Here is an 18,491-nt window from a genome sequence, read left to right as displayed (position 1 = left end):
AGAGAAAACACGTATTCTTCGCTCCAGTAAGAAAGTCATCTCAAAAAACACCAAGGGAAATTTGACAGAAGTTCTCAATCAAGCTGAGAATAAGGTCAGAAAACAGGCGAGCTTCAAAAAAAAAAGACTCTTCAGCATTAAACATTAGCATACATTAACTTAGAAAAGTAATAGGCCAAAGCTATTCAAATATCTATATGTGAATAACACCACGTATATCTAATTCAGAGTTCAGTTTTTATCTGGTATCTTAAGTGCTCGTATTTTTATCTTGGTAGATTCTGGAAGGAGATTCTAACTGAAGTTTCAACAGGATGTTCGTGATAGATCAAAGAAGAATTGGGGAATGAGTGTCATAAATTTCTAAACCTTCTAAAGGCTTTTTTTAAAGAGCAGAGTTGTAGACTTTAGAGCAGACATATAAATATTTAAGGGACATATAAATATTTAAGGGACGTGGTGGCTCAGTGGGTTAGGACACTGAGCTTGTCGATCAGAAGGTCGGCAGTTTGGCGGGTCGAATCCCGAGTGCCGCATAGCAGAGTGAGTGCCTGTTACTTGTCCCAGCTTCTGCCAACCTAGCAGTTCGAAAGCACATAAAAATGCAAGTAGAAAAATAGGGACCACTACGGTGGGAAGGTAACAGCGTTCTGTGCGCCTTTGGCGTCTAGTCATGCCGGCCACATGACCACGGAGACGTCCTTGGACAAGCGCTGGCTCTTCGGCTTTGAAACCCCTAGAGTCGGAAACGACTAGCACGCATGTGCGGGGGAACCTTTACCTTTATAAATGTTTTGCCTCTGAATAACTAATCACTGCAGGAACCATAAGGGCTACCCTTTGTATCCTACATATTTAATTATCTCATTTCTGGTCCTCTGCACCTGAGATGGAACTTCACAAATTAATGATATTCTTGCTTATTGCTATTTCTTTCCAAAGAGATCAATGTTCTACAGTGGCCTAATATAATCGTTTTTATCTTAAACTAAACTGTAAGGTAGGCACTCATGTGTTCTGTGAATCCAAACAGGAAACAGACCGTCTGTCTCTAAATGATCTGCAGTACTTTTTTTTATGAATATCTGCAAAGCCATTGTTTAAAATGAAGCAGCAGAAGGAAAAACCAAAATCTTTTATACCGGTATTTGACTCTGAAACTCTCGAGTTTCTGTAAATTTGGGTGCTTTCCAGTGGTGGGATTCAGCCGGTTCGCATCACTTCGGCAGAACCGGTAGCTAATTTTTTGTTGCCCAGGCCCAGAATGGACTTCCGGAAGTGGCATCCACGCAGAGAACCGGTTGTTCACATATTTGCATCCCACCACTGGTGCTTTCCTGCCTTCCTACAGTTGCTGGTTTTATCTCTTTGACTTGCTTTGCATATATCACTTGGCGCTTTCCTTTTTTTTTGCACTGGGGCTTCACGGGCATAAAGTCTACTTTCTTTTCCCCACTATGTCTTTTCAAACTTTTTTTTTTCTTTTTTGGAGGGCGGGGGGGGGGGAGGGAGACACAAAGGCCCGCAGTAGGTGTTGCCACACAGGGAAAGGATTTTGGCTTGATTCTCAGAGATGGTGGCTGTTTCCAGAGGAACTGTTTCAGAGAGCTTTCTTTCCTTGTTTTAAAAAAATGCGTTTTAATTTGTTGGTCTGGTTTTGCAATGAAGAGAACCCATGTTGAGTTTCACACTCATAATGCTTTTGCCATTTCAAAAAAAGGTAAACGTATCTCATTGATACCCTTATGCAGCAGGTCAGATAAGAAGAAAATAATTCTTACTATTCCATCCAAAACTACTGAAATTTTGTCTCCTTGTGGTGTTGCCCATGTCTAGCAGGGAACTCTTTCCAAAGACGCCACTTTCCTCATTAAGATTGATGTGCTTATGTTTTGCAAATGGCACATGACACCAGTGAGATTAGCAAAAATGTTTAAAAATACTTCAAACAAATGTTGGAAATGCAAAGACCAGGTACTTATTACCATATCTGGTGGACATACCCTAAAGGAAAAAAGATTTTGGCTCAAAATACATTTATGGTTGGAGAAAATGACTAAAAAACAAATAGACTTTAAGCCAGAATTATTCTTGTTAGGAATAATAGGAGCAAATTATGAGAAAGACTGTATCTATTTAATTCTACATGTACTAACTGCGGCAAGAATTGTATTTGCCCAATATTGGAAAAATGAAAATTTATCAACTGAAGAAAAAATAATTAAGAAAATTTTAGAGTGTGCCGAAATGGATAGATTGACTTTAAAGATAAAAGAGAAAGAAGATTCAGTCCATTTTAGAACATGGGATAATTTTTATCCATGGCTAGAAAAACGAGTTAGAAAGAAAGGAATGTGATATGTAACTTTGAACATATGTTAGTAAGACCATCAAGTGATTAATTAATATATTATGATAATTAACTATTATTCATTGTTTTTTCTATCTGTGTATGTATGTGTGTGTATGTGTGTATGTGTGTGTGTGTGTGTGTGTATCCCTAATAACTTTTAAAATGTGAATCCCAGGCATATTTGTATAATGGTATAAAATCCTCAAACTCTGGGATAATTGTAAAACAGCTGTTTATTGTTTAAAAACAGTAAAAGCAATAAAAGCAACCATTTACAAAACCTAAAGATCGACTGTCTTAGCTTTCGCTGGTCCACTGCCAGCGTCATCAGAGTAAGCATCAGGGGGTGGGGAGTTTGCTTATAAATCTAATTGACTCTGTGTTCTACCCATTGATTTTGTGATGGGCCCGCCTGTTCTAATTAACTGTAGTTGCCCTAGTTGCCATGCTGCTCAACCATATTCGGTGTTGGTATGTTTAGCCCCTTCTGTACAACACAAGCTTGTCTTACCTGAGTGTTTGAAGATGGTGGGACTTCACTCTCTGGCACATTGGGTCTCTCTTTCATCTCTCTGATCGTTTGCTCGTTATCAGGGCAATCCTGTTTGAAATACTTCCTCGGTGGAGGTTTGGGTTTGAAGGACCGGGGTTTTCTAACCAGGATCTCTGTGCATTTTTTAGCAGCATGGGGGGAAAGGGGATTGGCATCCTGAGATACTGACGACGGGGGAGACTCATTTCGTAAGCTCATTTCAGAAAACGAATGTCGGGAGCCTGGTGGCTGTGTAATTGCTACCTCCAGATGATGGTCTTTTCCTTGGCTGTTGGTCAACTGATAAAGCAGGCCATTTCCGCAAGAGGACCTGGGGTTGTAACTGCTATCACTGCTGGAACGGATCATTGGCTTTTGAGAAGGATGGCTGAGCTGAGCCTCGTTCTTCTCCAAGTATTTTTCACAGGGAGCTTTCTTCAGCCAACTGCCCCCTACATTAAAAGTAGAACACGGACACAGTCAAACACTGCAGGGAAGAGATACGAGGTAATGGCTAGAATCCAAAGTCCTTCACAAATAATTCTGTGCATCCCAAAGTGCCTGGGATTTTGTTTGAGGATTTCACTAGCCCTTTCTAACACAGCTTACTTGCGTGGCAAAACAAGAAGGTTGCAAAAGGTCTATGTCATCACCTGGGAAGCTGCAGTTCAGAGTTTAAAAATCTCCACTGGATCACTGTGGGCCAAGGAACTAATCTAAATTCCTCCTCGTTATTGATAACTGTCCAATATGGAATTGATTTTACCTTAATAGTCCATAAACTTAATGTCTGCTTTACTAATACAAAAATAACAGCCACATTATTTTTTTTTATTTCTGTTACAATTGCTCAAAGAACAGTTAAGGTTTTCTTGGTGAAGGTGAAGCTGATGGTTCCTACTAGGAGAGGAGTTATTTCTTATTTTATGGGTCTGAAAGTCTCGGAGTTATGATACTATCAAAGAACCTGCATTTCAACCCATTTTTTCTGGCTTTGAATGAACCGTATATTCATCTGGGTTGTATGTTACAATAGGGACGTTATATCCAGAAAGTTCTAACCCTCTTTTACATCTTATGAAAACAAAGAAAAAAACTACATTAAATCAGTTTAAGTTCAGATCGAGGGAACTGCTGGATTGTATTTTTAAAACTGTAGCTCAGTATTCTTTGCTATTTTGTCCTAGATCATCTGGTTTTCTCTCTATGATATCTGGGTACCAACTGTGCTAACAGGTTGATGGACCACAAAAGTCTCTAAGCTGTTCTGGCCTGGTTGGATACTTAAACAACATGGCAAATTATTTGTATCTAAATTAAGGGGAAGTCCTTACCTTCTGCATTCCAGTGGAATCTGTCTCTTTCAAACTTGTTGCTTTCCATGGCATTGGAAACAGCATCCTTTAGCTGCTGTTCAGAAATCTGCAAGAGGCCACAGGCCATCAAACCATGCTGAAATTTTTGAAGCCTGGCAAGGGTCTGCTTCAATTTCCATTTCCACAATACTTTGTAATCACCTACCCACCACTTTTAAGTCTCCCCTAGAAGTATTAAATTCTGAAGTTCCCCTAGAACTATTAAATTCTGAAGTTCAGCCCTTTGCCCAAGGTTTCAGTAAAGATATCTAAAGGGGGTTACTCAGTGCAGAACGATACTTCGTGCCAAGACTTGTTAACAACTCAACTTTGGGGTCTCAATTGATCTAATGAAAATGAACCATCTCCGATTTTATGTATAGTCTTGCAGCACTTTGGATCCAAAAACAGCAACATACTTTAGACCAAGGGTCTTCAAACTTGGCAACTTTAAGACTTGCGGACTTCAACTCCCAGAATTCCTCAGACAGCCCTGGCTGGCTGAGGAATTCTGGGAGTTGAAGTCCGCAAGTCTTAAAATTGCCAAGTTTGAAGAGCTCTGCTTTAGAGAGAACACAATATTAGGACTGTCTGCAGCTTCTTAAAATTACTGCATCTTCCCCCCCAAAAAAAAGAGATGCAGCTGCTTTAAAGAGTTTCACAGAGTTGCTATAGGCATGTCTTATGCATTCTGAAGCATCTTTCCCCCTTCAGCTTGGAAGTGCTACACAACATTAATTTTAAGCAATAAGAATTAAAATACATGGTTGCTGTTAAGGGACAACAAAAATGAAAGAAAGAGAATGGCCAACAGATTCCAAAGAAGAATGGCCAACACCTTTGCAAGGCTGGAGACCTCAGCAGGTACCTGATGAAACTCAGACTGGATTTAGGTTCTCCGCAATAGAAAGGCTTTGCCAACAAGTGTTGTGTGTGTGTGGGTGCCTACTTTGACAGTTGTCCCAATGCTTGGAGATCATTAAAATATATACATTTCTTTCATTTTCCACCTTACCTGTGGTTCAGGATGCCTGCTAATGATAATTTGCACAATGCCAGGATTGCAGTGGCTTAGGACAGCGTGAACTTCGCTAAGGGTCATTGTTTGAACTGACGCCTCGTTGATTTCTACTATTTCATCTCCACCTCTTCGAGAAGATGGACGTTTAAAAAACAAAACAAAACACCAAATGTTAACCCTAGCATTGTCAACGTTGTGTATTTTTTGCAGACCTGAAACATTACCAATGTGTTTTCTATTTGCTCCTTTAGGATTCCAGACAGGGAGCCTGAAGCCCAAAGAATTACTCAAATGAGTAGATTAGATTAGATTAGATTTATTGAATTTATATGCCGCCCTTCTCCCTAAGGACTCAGGGTGGCACACAACCCAAAATTTAAGAAACATGGAATACAAAATTTAAAAAAGAATTAAACAATAAATGTAATAGATACATGACAATTTAACTCAATAAAAGCCAAATTTAAAGAACATAGTCAGTCCAGACCCGCTTGTTGGAATAACCAAGTCTTCAGTAATCCATATATAGGCAAATTAAGGCAACAGGTTTCATGTTCTTCCTCTCACACTCTTTTTGATATAAAGGGGACTTGTCTCTTTTGTGAAGGTGGGGTCCAACTTTGTTGATTACCTTGCTTGTTGATTACCTACCTTGATTTGGAAACAGCTGTTAGATACCTTATTTATTGGAGAATCCCCCCTCATGATAATTTACTCCTTTTTAAAATATCTTTTACTATTATTTTTTTTAACATAATCACCGTTAATATATGGTAAACAGCGTGTTGTCCAGGTTTATATTTATGAACAATCAATAACAATTAGTTTCTATAATTCCATACTCCACATAGTAAAGGTAAAGGTTCCCCTGCACATGCATGCTAGTCGTTTCCAACTCTAGGGGCCGTTTCAAAGCCGAAGAGCCAGCGCTTGTCTGAGGACGTCTCCGTGGTCATGTGGCCGGCATGACTAGATGCCAAAGGCGCACGGAATGCTGTTACCTTCCCACCGTAGTGGTCGCTATTTTTCTACTTGCATTTTTACATGCTTTCGAACTGCTAGGTTGGCAGAATCTGGGACGAGTAACAGGCACTCACTCTGCTATGCGGCACTCAGGATTCGACCTGCCAAACTGCCAACCTTCTGATCAACAAGCTCAGCGTCCTAACCCACTGAGCCACCGCGTCCCTTGTATACTCCACATACTCCCTGCTTTTCAGGCGAAAAATTAGATTGGCTTTGGAATAGAAAAACAAAAGTTGGCCCTGTAATCTCTCACCTTTTGAAAAAGTGGGAAGGGACTGTCAGAAAGCTTTGGAACTTATTCAGTCTTGACATACCTGAGCCTCCCATCCATGTGAGCCACAGAGCCAGGCGAGAGAGTGTGGATGAATATCCCTGAAATGTACCGGGAGTAAGGGATGCTGCACAAGCCAATGCCGAGGCCCACCCCAGCCTCTGTGGAAAATAGATTAAAAAGAGAAGGAGAGGCAAAGAGGAAGTGAACTATCCAAATGATTATGGAATTGCGTCATTTCCATCTACAGTCACTCTATGTCAGGGGTAGGCAACCTGGGCTCAAGCTGGCTCAGGAATTCTGGGAGTTGAAGTCCACGAGTCATAAAAGAGCCCAGGTTGCCTATGTCAATATCAAGTATTAGGCTTGCCTCTATCCTCAACCATTCGGGATTTCTGCATGCGTACCTGGTAGCTCGGTCCACATATGGTGCAAAGCTGTGCTCTGTTTTATCACGATGTCACATGCCAGACTAGCACACACATATTAAGACATTAAAACTGCTCTGCCAGCCACCATAGCCGAGTAGATGTGCTATGCTAGCCAAACAAGTTATTATTATTTTTTTATGAATCCAGTCATTATATTAGAATGATTGGTCTCTCATCTCCTGCCAAATTAGGAGGTATTTTTGGCACAGCATCACCAAAAAATAAGGAGAAAAAAAAAAGCTCAGAGGGACAGTATATCTGAGCCAAGTCTATTCTGGAAACACTTGGTGGTTTTTTGTTTTTTGAGGGGGGGGGGCTTGCTATATTTACTGCTCACCTTTATTTAAGGAAATTTCCATCATGATCCTGTCATTGGGGTTCATGGTACTGAGAGGAAACGCTGGGCTTTCTGGCCCAAAGGAGCTGTTCTCCTTGGTGATGCACATGTTGGTACTTAGAGAACGACAAAGGTGAGACGATAAATAGCTGGTGGCCGAAGATGGAGTGCTGAAGCTTGTTCGAACGGTGAGTGTGAGGAGACCCTTCTTGGCCTGCTAGAAATAAGGAAGCATTGTGAGAAGGACGACGAGAAGAACATGAAAGAGGAGGAGGAGGATTGTGGGGTCCTTGGTGCTCTCTGAGCTTGGCTGTTTCCTTGCAAACATTTCATGACACAACTAGCTAACACCGTCAGTGCTAGAAGGGAGGAGGAGGAATACATGAAAGAGAAGGGGAAGGAGAAGCAGGGGAAGGAGAAGGGGAAGAGTAGGGGGGGGAGGAAGAAAAGGAAGAGGAGAATTCACGTAGGAGGAAAAAACATTGCATAGGGCCATCACCTTAAATTTCTGCAAAGCTTCATGGTGTGTGAGTCCATGCATTGATTCTCCATTCAGTTCCAGGATTTCATCTCCTGTTGCATCAAAAGAAACAATCTTATTAGCTAGTTTTTGGCAACCTGCATTTCATCAACTTCTCACCAACTAAGGTTCACTAACCATCACAAACACAGAGAGAGAGAGAGAGAGAGAGAAATTTTCCCCACTGGATAGCTGTACATAAGATCAAACCCTCTAAACCCACTCATTATTTTTTTTCAAGATAGACCTTCAGATGTTTACAGAACCCCTCTGTAAACCAAACGGTCTAGTTCCAATTCATTCAAACGCAGGCACAATGTTATCCTACCTTCCTGCAACCGTCCATCTGCAGCAGCTGCTCCCCCAGGAAAGATTGTCTTCACATAGATGCCAATGGGACCATAAATACTGTCTTGGCCACCCACAATGCTGAAACCCAATCCCTAATGGGGGGGGGGGAAGAGAAGGGGCATTTTACTTGATTAATCACCTGCTCCTTTTACTAACTGCTTAAACAAGCAATGAAAACACTTTTGTTTATGAAAAGTTCCTGGAGGAAAAAATGTTTTTATTGGCCCTCAACTCTGAGCAGTAAAGTTGTGATACAGATATACAGGGGGGTAGGGGTGGGGGTGGGGGAAACCCAAATGTAATAGGAGGGAAAGTTTTTTTTCCTTTCCTCCCCTAATTGTAAAACTAGAACCTATCCTATCCTCAACTCCAAAAGGCGCTGGGAATTTATTCTTAAATAGCTATGGATGAATCAATGCTCCTGTTGGTTCATGATGGTTTTCCTTGCATGCATTTATAGATCTGTACCATTCAAATTCCGCACATTTCAACAATATTTAAAATCTAGGGGGAGGGGAAACAATCATTTCTTGCTTCCTGCTTAGAAATGACTTTTATTTTGGGATGAAGGAGTGGTTTAATTCATCAAAGAATCAGTAGCCAATTGCAGAAGCGTGCACAGAGCAGGTCATTTTTGGACAGGTTTTTTTTCATGCCTTTTCAAGAACAATAAGGATAACAGTATGTTATTGTAACCGAGCCCCTGATTTGTTCGGATGAAAGAGCAATCTTGAAATTTTAAACAGAAACGAAATCTGCCAGTACATGATGCAATTCTCCAGACCAGTGTTTCTCAGCCTTGATAACTTGAAGACGTGTGGACTTTGACTCCCAGAATTCCTCACTTACATGGCTGGGAAATTCTGGGAGTTAAAGTCTACAGGTCTTCAAGTAGACAAAGTTGAGAAACATTGCTGTGTAGACCAATCTCTCCCTAAAGGGAAGATTGGAGTTTTTTTTTTTTAAATGGACTCCAGAAAACCACTTTTGTCCCAGTGTTCCTATATATTATCCAAGACAGACATATAACAAAGCAGAGATCTCACCTTCCCTTGACCTTTCATTAAAACGATGTTGGAAATCATAGAGGCCTGTAAACCTGAAGATGTGGACATGAGGTGAGCAGTACTTAGTGAGCGAGATGATCTGGAGAGAGGCTACGGTTGAAAGAAACAGCAAGGAAAGGTTAGTATAATACTGGAGGATTTTTTAAAAAAAATTATATTTTTTATTTAAAGTATCACAATTTTTGCCTACAATGGAGTTGTGAATTAGATGCTGGTAACGTATCTTTCATCCTTCTTCATAATGGGTGATGGTTGTAGTCGTAACCTACAGTCAGGCTCCAAATGGCTATATTGCATCAACATCTCCTCAAGGTTTCTCTCGGTGCCACGCAGAGACTTGAATCCTGCCTCTTTTTCCTATCTTTCTCATTCAACGGATGAAAAGAAAATTCGATTTCGGAAATCTTTTCAGAGAAGGAGAATTTCCTTTGAGTCAAACTCTCTCCTAGCTGGAGGGTTCTGTTCTTGCATTTATTTAATTAGGAAGTCGCCAGGGATGTGCATGAATGGCCACTTCCTAATTATATAAGTGCCAAAACACCACACATAACAAATTATCTTTAATTGAACAATCCTTGCTCTCTATCAGTCTCCTAGGCAGACAGAGGCGTAGCTTTCCCCTTGAAAAACTGTTGGAGACTCTCTCCTTTCCGTGGATAAATTCAGGAAAAAGTACCCTCCCGATTTCTGAGGTGGAGAATTCCTGAGGACCAGCCCTGGTTCAGAACCTTATTTCAATTCTAACTTGCTCATCCAGCAACTAAACAATTCTAACCGATTCTGCAAACAGAGTGGGCAACATGCATGTCACTGATGATTTACAGTCCTCCAGGAGGCACTGAAGGTAAAGAGGGGTGACATGATAGCAGGGTTCCAGTATCTCAGGGGCTGCCCCAAAGAAGAGGGAGTCAAGCTATTCTCCAAAGCACCTGAAGGCAGGAGAAGAAGCAACGGATGGAAACTAGTCAAGAAGAGAAGCAACGTAGAACTAAGGAGAAACTTCTTGACAGTTAGAACAATTAACCAGTGGAGCAACCTGCCTCCAGAAGTGGTGAATGCTCCGACACTGGAAGTTTTTAAGAAGAGACTGGACAGCCGTTTGCCTGAAATGGTATAGGGTTTCCTGCCTGAGCAGGGGGTTGGACTAGATGACCTCCAAGATCCCTTCCAACATCATCATCTATTATTATTATTATTATTATTATTATTATTATTATTATTATTATTATTATTATTATTATTATTATTATTATTATTATTATTATTATTATTATTATGAAAGGTGGAACAAACACCATTCGGGGATGTAGGCGATGTTCTCCTTGGTCCATGGGAGTGACCTCGTTCTCCTGAGGTCAAGGACTCCTGGAAAACAGGCTGCTTTGTTGTAGGGCAGTCTAATGAGGAAGGAAATGTTTGGCCCGAAAGCTGCATTTCCATCTGCATTGTCGTTTCTTGACCGTTCCACAGATGGAGCACTGAAGTCTGGTGCGCTTCCTTTTCCTCTTACCTTGACAGCTGCTTTTCCTGCTGCATTCTCCAGCTGTTGAGAGAACGACTTTCTGTTGCTATAAAGGGACTGTCGGTAGCGAGAGGCTGATTTCTTGACCACAGAACAATCAACGTCTCCTATCCAGTATGGACTAGCACCTTAAGAGGAGGGAAAAAGTAGACTGAACTGAATACTTTATTTGCCCGAGTGATGTTAGACACGCAAGTTGTGTGTGTCTCACAAATCATCACCATCGTCATCACCACCATCGTAAGGGGAAGTAGTAAAGAAGATAATGGGAAGGATAAATAATAATGCTGCAGCCATGCTACGTGGGTAAATATATACAGACACTGGACAACATTGTGGGAATTAGGTGTTCAGCGGAGTGATGGCAGGGAACAAAAAACTATCCCTGTGTCTAGTTGTTTTGGCCAGCAATGCCCTCTAGCACCATCTTGAGGAGAAGAGCTGAAACAGTTTATGTCCAGGATGTGAGGAGTCTGCAGGTATTTTCTCAGCCCTGTTTCTAACCCATGCAGGAGGTCTTCCACGGAAGGCAGGGTGATTGCAATTGTCCTTTCTGCAGTCCTAGCTATCCATTGGAATCTGTAACTGTCCTGTTTGGTTGCTGTACCAGACCACATAGATAATAATAATAATAATAATAATAATAATAATAATAATAATAATAATAATAATAATAATAATAATAATAATAATAATAATAATAATAATAAGAAGAAGAAGAAGAAGAAGAAGAAGAAGAAGAAGAAGAAGAAGAAGAAGAAGAAGAAGAAGAAGAAGAAGAAGAAGAAGAAGAAGTAGTAGTAGTAGTAGTTGGAAGGGACCTTGGAGGTCATCTAGTCCAACCCCCTGCTCAGGCAGGAAACCCTAAACCATTTACCTATACCCTATACCATTAGTTATAGACGCACAGCAGTGTACCTGACTCCCACAAAGAAGAGGGAGCCAAGCTATTCTCCAAAGCACCCGAAGGCAGGACAAGAAGCAAAGGATGGAAACTAGTCAAGGAGAGAAGCAACCTAGAACTAAGGAGGAATTTCCTGATGCTGAGAGCAATGAATCAGTGGAACAACCTGCCTCCAGAAGTGGTGAATGCTCCAACACTGGAGGCTTGAAGAAGAGGTTGGACAACCATTGTCTGAAATGGTATAGGGTTTCTTGCCTGAGCAGGGGGTTGGACTAGATGACCTCCAAGGTACCTTCCAACATTATTATTATTATTATTATTATTATTATTATTATTATTATTATTATTATTATTATTATTATTATTATTATTATTATTGTTGTTGTTGTTGTTGTTGTTGTTGTTGTTGTTCTTGTTCTTGTTCTTGTTGTTCTTGTTTTTATTATTATTACAAATGATAGACTCAATAATTCTTCTGTCAAACTGTATCAGCAGCTCCTGGGATAGTTTGAACTTCCTGAGTGGATGGAGGAAGACATTCTTTCTTGGGTCTTTTAAATGATGGTTTTAATGTTAGGTGTCCATCTCAGGTCCTGGGAGATTATGGAACCCCAAAATGTGAAAGATTCCAATGCTGATACTGTGCTTTCAATCATAGGAAGAGGTGGTGGGCTGGAAGGCTCCTCCTAAAATCCACTCTCATCTCTACAGTTTTGAAGCATGGTAGAGATAAACAACTTGGCTGCATTTCTTTCCAGAACATTCCTACTTCGCCATTTTTTTTAAATAGGCATCTGCAAGTATCTCCTTCCCTTTCTTATCGTCATCTCCAAAACGGGGATCACTAGATCGCTACACCTTGTGCAGATTTTGGTGCAGTAAGGCCGAATCAATGTCCAGTGTGCATTATACACATCTGGGTGCATCTGTACGTAGCCTGAACTGCAGAAACTTACTGGCTGAATTGCTGCGCGTCCGCTGGCATTTGGCTTTCGTCTGCAGAATGGATCCATTTGGCAGATCATGCTTAGTCGGCTGCTCCTTATGAGGGCCACTGGATGATTCCTGGGAGAATTGGGGGGGGAGGGGGGAATGCACAACATCTTAAGCATCTGCAATGATTTAAAAGTAGGCTGTGTGTCAGTGTCAACATTCACCCCTAGGTAAGGAACGAGAGCCCACTAGCCTAAAACGTGAACAATCCCTTTTAAACTAAATCAAGTTGGTTTTTTTCTTCCAAACTTGGCAACTTGAAGCTGTGTGGACTTCAACTCCCAGAATTCTCCAGCCAGCACTGGGGGAAAATCACTAACCTAATTGGTAGCGGGAGAAAAGATGGGACCCCCCCTCCCCACTTCTCAGTCATTAATCCAGGCAAGGAGTCCTTAATCCTTTGGGCAGACTCTAATACTGAGCCTCTGGTTCGGGGCCCACTGCAGACACAAACTGTGTGGGTTTCTGCATCAGATGCACCTTGCATAAATGGAAGTTTCACAAAAGGTCACTTGACAAATTGGAAGGCTGTGAACAAGATGGTGCGGACACATTACAAAACTCTAGGCCTGTCACTGCCACGTGCATGCCCTGTGAGAAATTGCAGATTTAAAATCAGTAACAGGCAACGCTGATAAGGAAGAGGCCCAGTTAGTTAAATACACTGAACACCAATATACCTGCTGCTTTCTGAGGTTGCTTGTTTTCTTGCAGACATTTCATGACCCAAACTAGGTAGCATCATCAGGGATAATCTGTGCTAGTTAAATACTCTATAGCCAAAAATGGGAATAGGCACAATTGTATGTGCTTTAAGCTGTGGCAGTTGCTTTGCGCGTGCAACCTTGGCAGGGATGAGTAAATGAATGGATGTCAATAGGAGTGAGAAGGAGCAGAGGTTGCTGCAGTCCAGTCTTTCCCAATCATTTGTAGGACTATCAGAGAGGAGAACAAATGTTACTCATGACCGTGAAGGGCACTTAGGGTTAGTTCAATAGAATAGAATAGAATAGAATAGAATAGAATAGAATAGAATAGAATAGAATAGAATAGAATAGAATAGAATAGAATAGAATAGAATAGAATAGAATAGAATAGAATAGAATAGAATAGAATAGAATCATAGGGCTAGAAGGGACCTCAGAGGTCTTCTAGCCCAACCCCCTGCCCAAGGCAGGAGACAATAGTATAGTATAGTATAGTATAGTATAGTATAGTATAGTATAGTATAGTATAGTATAGTATAGTATAGTATAGTATAGTATAGTATAGTATAGAATAGAATAGAATAGAATAGAATAGAATAGAATAGAATAGAATAGAATAGAATAGAATAGAATAGAATTAGAAAGGGACCTTGGAGGTCTTCTAGTCCAGCCTCCTACTCAAGCAGGAGAACCTATACCATCACAGACAAGTAACTGTCTAGCCTCTTCTTGAAAATCTCCAGGAATGGAGATTTTAAATTATAAATTAATAAATTAGAGATTATAAATTAATAAAAACTGTAACATCAGGGGAAAACACCCCCACACACACAAAGGCTGGACCTGCTTTCTTGACACAGAGCGTTCTTCTTAAAGGCTGAGTTCCCTTCTCCTGCAGCAGATGGCGTCTCGGTTAAGTCAGCTGAACCTTGCCGTTAATCTTTCACAATGACTGAATTAATACTTTTACTGTTCTTCTGGTGGTGCTCCTCTGCTGCAGGGCAGGTAGAATTTAAACTGGAGAAGCCGCCCCCCGTTCCCCCCCCATAGGTTGGTGTAGCTGGGAGGAATGTTATGCCTTTCGCAATCCTATTAGTTGTTCGTCAGCTAAAAGCATAGGTGTGTGCTAGCCGAGGGAGGGGAAAATGGAAAAGCTTTGGATTTTTCGACCTGGATATAGGTACAATCCTTACAGCTTTGCGTTCTGTAAGAATCAGCGCTCTTGACACCTGCCAAAGAGTTTAGGGGTGCTCCTAAATATCTTAAGAGGGTTAGGGGTGTTCCTAAATATCAGAACTCTTTGGTCTTGCTATTCTTGGACCTGTTTTCTTTTTTTCTTTTTTTTTCTAGAGAGAAGAAAGAACCCCTTGACCTATCCTGCCCTTTTGGGTAGCAGAAACAATGGGCAAATGGGCAAAGTGAAAAGAGATCTTAATCTGGAAAGCTACAGCCAGCTCTTAGTGGGACAGAGAAGTAGCGATAGCACTGGTGAGGTTACCTAGTTTGGGTAATGAAATGCCTGCAAGAAAACAAGCAAGCTCAAAGTTCATCAAGGACCCCACAGCTCTCCTCCTCCTCCTCCTCCTCCTCCTCTTCTACCTTCTAGCACTGATGATGTTACCTATTTGGGTAATGAAACACCTGCAAGAAGACAATCAAACTCAGAGAGCACCAAGGACCCCACAGCTCTCCTCCTCCTCCTCCTCCTCCTCCTCCTCCTCCTCCTCCTCCTCCTCCTCCTCTACCTTCTAGCACTGATGACATTACTACGAGTTTGGGTAATGAAACGCCTGCAAGAAAACAACCAAGCTCAGAGAGCACCAAAGACCCCTCATTTCAACCCTGAGCTACCAATATTCTCCTTCGTTGCAACAGAGAGGCCTCAGCTATTCCACTTACCTTATTAGCAATCACTAAATTAACCAAACCTCTGGCAGACTGGATGAGCGATTCAGCCTCTTTGCTGCAAAGATCTTTAAGAGGTTGCCCATTGACTGTTAAGAGCTCATCACCAGGGCTCAAACGACCATCCCTGGAAAAGAAAAGAAAAGACAGCAATAGGATTGTGAACAAGTGTCATCAGATCTCTGCAACCGCTTCAAAGGGAATCCCTGCCTTTTTGAGCTGCTGGCGCACTTCTGTTCGGGTCATGTTTACATTTGCAAATCACAAGACTCTCAGATCACAACCAAGGGATGTTTGGGGGGGGGGCAATAAACCAGGATCACAAATAGAAAGAATAAAAACTAATACCAAGTACAGAAGGAAGGGAGGGAGGGAGGGAGGGAGGGAGGGAGGGAAGGAAGGAAGGAAGGAAGGAAGGAAGGAAGGAAGGAAGGAAGGAAGGAAGGAAGGAAGGAAGGAATTCCCCCTTCATCCCAGCAAATAAAAACAATTTTATAGCATTTCTCTCTTTACCCCATAACTTATCTGTTAACTAAAAATCCAAAAGTCTCAGCATTTGTTCTTTATCATCAAAAATACAATAAGGGAAACCAGATATAACTAATTTTTATTGTAACCCTGGACAAATAAGCCAACCTTGCATTCCTTCCCTGAACTTTTATCAGTCTTACTTTTTGACCCCTCTAAATATAGTCCTGGAGCTTTTTTCATGTTAATCTTGTTCTTTACCCCCCAATTTTTTCAAACTTTAACAGGCCTCTTGATATATCCAGAATTTTTGTTTTTTTTTAAAGTCACTTCTCATAAAATGCTTCAAGACTTTAACATACCTCTTATATAGATCCAATTAAAAAAATCACTAATGATTTTGATGATTATTTTTATTTAATCAGCCTGAAGTCGTAAGAAGGAACATGGGATGGTGAAGCACTGCACATATTTATTTATTCTTTGCTATATATATGCCCTTGGCTTAAGTTGCTGAGATGTCATATAATGTTTACCAATATTCTGATTTCTCTGTTGGCGTAGTAGAGCTCCATGGTGAAAGCAAATTGCAATACCAATTTCCTTTCTTGGCTGACAGCTTGAATGGGGGAGGAAGATTACCTATGATAGGGACCTCCTCAATCTGTTCATGGAGATGAGAAATATACAAGCTTGCAAAGTTAACTGCAGAATGGGAGAAATGCAACCTATTTATATAATTACACTAAATATCTCTGCTGAACAATGTGCATAAGGAAATGCTACTCTTCTCATATCCTGCTTATAGAGTTCCCGTCACTGTCTGGTTTGCTGCACAATTTCTACAGAAAGTGGCTATCCTGTATAGTCTACCTTCCTACTCAGCGCAGGATCTATAGGATTAGGTGTAAACTGCAGCCTCCTGGACAGGTAACATCTTTTCAACCTCTTTTCAAATACCTCCAGCAAAGAGGAGACCACGGGGTTATTTCTTGAGAAGTTTCTCCTGACGTCTTCCCTGCAACGCTTTCTACGCAGCATTCAGAGAACAGCAGAATAACAGAGTTGGAAGGGACCTTGGAGGTCTTCTAGTCTGCTCAAGAAGGACATCCTATGCCTTTTCAGACAAATTGCTGCCCAATCTCTTCTTAAAAATCTCCAGTTTTGGAGCACCCACAACTTCTGGAGGCAAGTCTTTCCATCGATTAATTGTTCTAACTGTCCGAAAATTTCTCCTTAGTTCTAGGATGGTTCTCTCCTTGATTAGTTTTCATCCATCCTGCTCCCAGGGGTCAAAACAGCACCGTTTTCTTTATCATCCAGGAAAAAAGTTCTTCCAAAACCTGAAGTCTGCTATTATCTCCCTCCTGAATTAAGTCGTTTTCAGTGCTTAGGCAAGTAGGAAGATAGGGTAGAGGGTCTTTCAATATCATTATCGTTACCACTACCACCATCACCACCTAAGTTAAATATGCATGGTTGTGTGGCTTCCTAATGGGGCTTTGTAACATACCTCTGAGCAGCTCCCCCGTCAATCACGTGGCTGACCGTGAACTCTTTACCAAAGGCAGAGCCACTGGAAGTCCTGCAGACTTGAATTCCCAGCCCCTCGTTCCCAGTGGCAATGCAAAGCTTCCAGATGCAGCTGTCCTGGTTGGGAAGACATGAAGAAACTTGAAAGCCTGTCAGTCCAGCTTCCATTACCTTGTTACCTCCTAGAGAGGTTGGGGCTACAGCTCCCAACATCCTCAGCTCTGATGGCCCATTAGTGCTGTGGACAATGCCATTTGCAACAGAGCTGTAGACGGAGAAGCTCTTTGCACAGAAACCCCCCCCCCCCAACTACTTCTTGTTTGTGTGCGTGCTATTGCAACAGCTTTTCATCACAGCCACTATCCTTTCCTTTCCAAGATAAAAGAGCCAGGAACCCGATAGGGATGCGACATCCTGGGGCAGTGGTGGGATTCAAATCTGTGAACAACCGGTTCTCTGCATGGATACCACTTGTGGAAGTCCACTCTGGACCTGGCCAACAAAAAATTAGCTACCGGTTCTGCCAAACTGGTGCGAACCGGCTGAGTGCCACCACTGTCCTGGGTGTATAAACTGTGCTGTGCTGGTTTAGATGGAATCCCCACCCCCAGATTCCCTAGGGCAGGGGTAGGCAACTTTGGCTCTTTTATGACTTGTGGACTTCAACTCCCAGAATTCCTGAGTCAGCATGGCTGGTTCAGGAATTCTGGGTATTGAAGTTCACAAGTCATAAAAGAGCCAAGGTTGCTTACCCCTGCCCTAGGCGATGTTTGGAAGGCAGTTCACATGTGATAGAAGTGGGGGGGGGAGGGAAGAGAACCTCCTTATCCAAGCATTGCAAATGCCAGGCAAACAGAGGCACAGGCCTTCTTCCTACCTTGATAAAGAACTTCCTCTTCATGTTCTTACAGCTATCGCCGACATTGGTCCTCAGCTGCACCATGCTGGCAATCCTAAGAGGATCGGATGTGGCATCCTGGCTAGGCGAGGGGCATGCCAGCTGAAGTTGAGGGCATGGCTCTTTGTGACTCCAGCTGGCTTGGCTCTCAAAGGGGTTGGCGTATTTGTCATCTGGGCTTGAGCCATCATCGCTGGTCTTGCCATTGCAGAGGATGAGCGACCGGGAAATGGAGCGCAGAGTTTTGGATTTCCGCCCTTTGGTGCTATTGTGCCGTTCCATCGCTGGAGACCCAGG

The 18,491-nt window shown here is 41.9% G+C and overlaps 1 protein-coding gene across 1 annotated transcript in view; it reads right to left on the bottom strand.

Annotated features, from left to right (window-relative positions):
• Window positions 1–18,491, bottom strand: part of IL16 (interleukin 16) — a 30,879-nt gene extending 12,388 nt beyond the window's left edge. Inside the window, exons 1-13 of the mRNA XM_081337223.1 lie at window positions 18,174–18,491; window positions 17,277–17,413; window positions 15,290–15,422; window positions 12,647–12,755; window positions 10,775–10,914; window positions 9,244–9,354; window positions 8,175–8,289; window positions 7,826–7,899; window positions 7,327–7,540; window positions 6,602–6,719; window positions 5,256–5,388; window positions 4,220–4,307; window positions 2,865–3,337 (exon numbers count right to left, since the gene is read on the bottom strand). Of these exons, the coding sequence (XP_081193349.1) occupies window positions 2,865–3,337; window positions 4,220–4,307; window positions 5,256–5,388; window positions 6,602–6,719; window positions 7,327–7,540; window positions 7,826–7,899; window positions 8,175–8,289; window positions 9,244–9,354; window positions 10,775–10,914; window positions 12,647–12,755; window positions 15,290–15,422; window positions 17,277–17,413; window positions 18,174–18,476 (2,148 nt within the window). The 5' untranslated portion in view covers window positions 18,477–18,491. The remainder of the gene's footprint in view (window positions 1–2,864; window positions 3,338–4,219; window positions 4,308–5,255; window positions 5,389–6,601; window positions 6,720–7,326; window positions 7,541–7,825; window positions 7,900–8,174; window positions 8,290–9,243; window positions 9,355–10,774; window positions 10,915–12,646; window positions 12,756–15,289; window positions 15,423–17,276; window positions 17,414–18,173) is intronic.

This window comes from Vipera berus (genome assembly GCF_964194415.1).
Source record: "Vipera berus genome assembly, chromosome: 12".
Lineage (NCBI taxonomy): Eukaryota > Metazoa > Chordata > Lepidosauria > Squamata > Viperidae > Vipera > Vipera berus.
The sequence above is the reverse complement of the archived record's forward strand: the minus strand, read 5'-3'. Positions and strand labels throughout refer to the sequence as shown.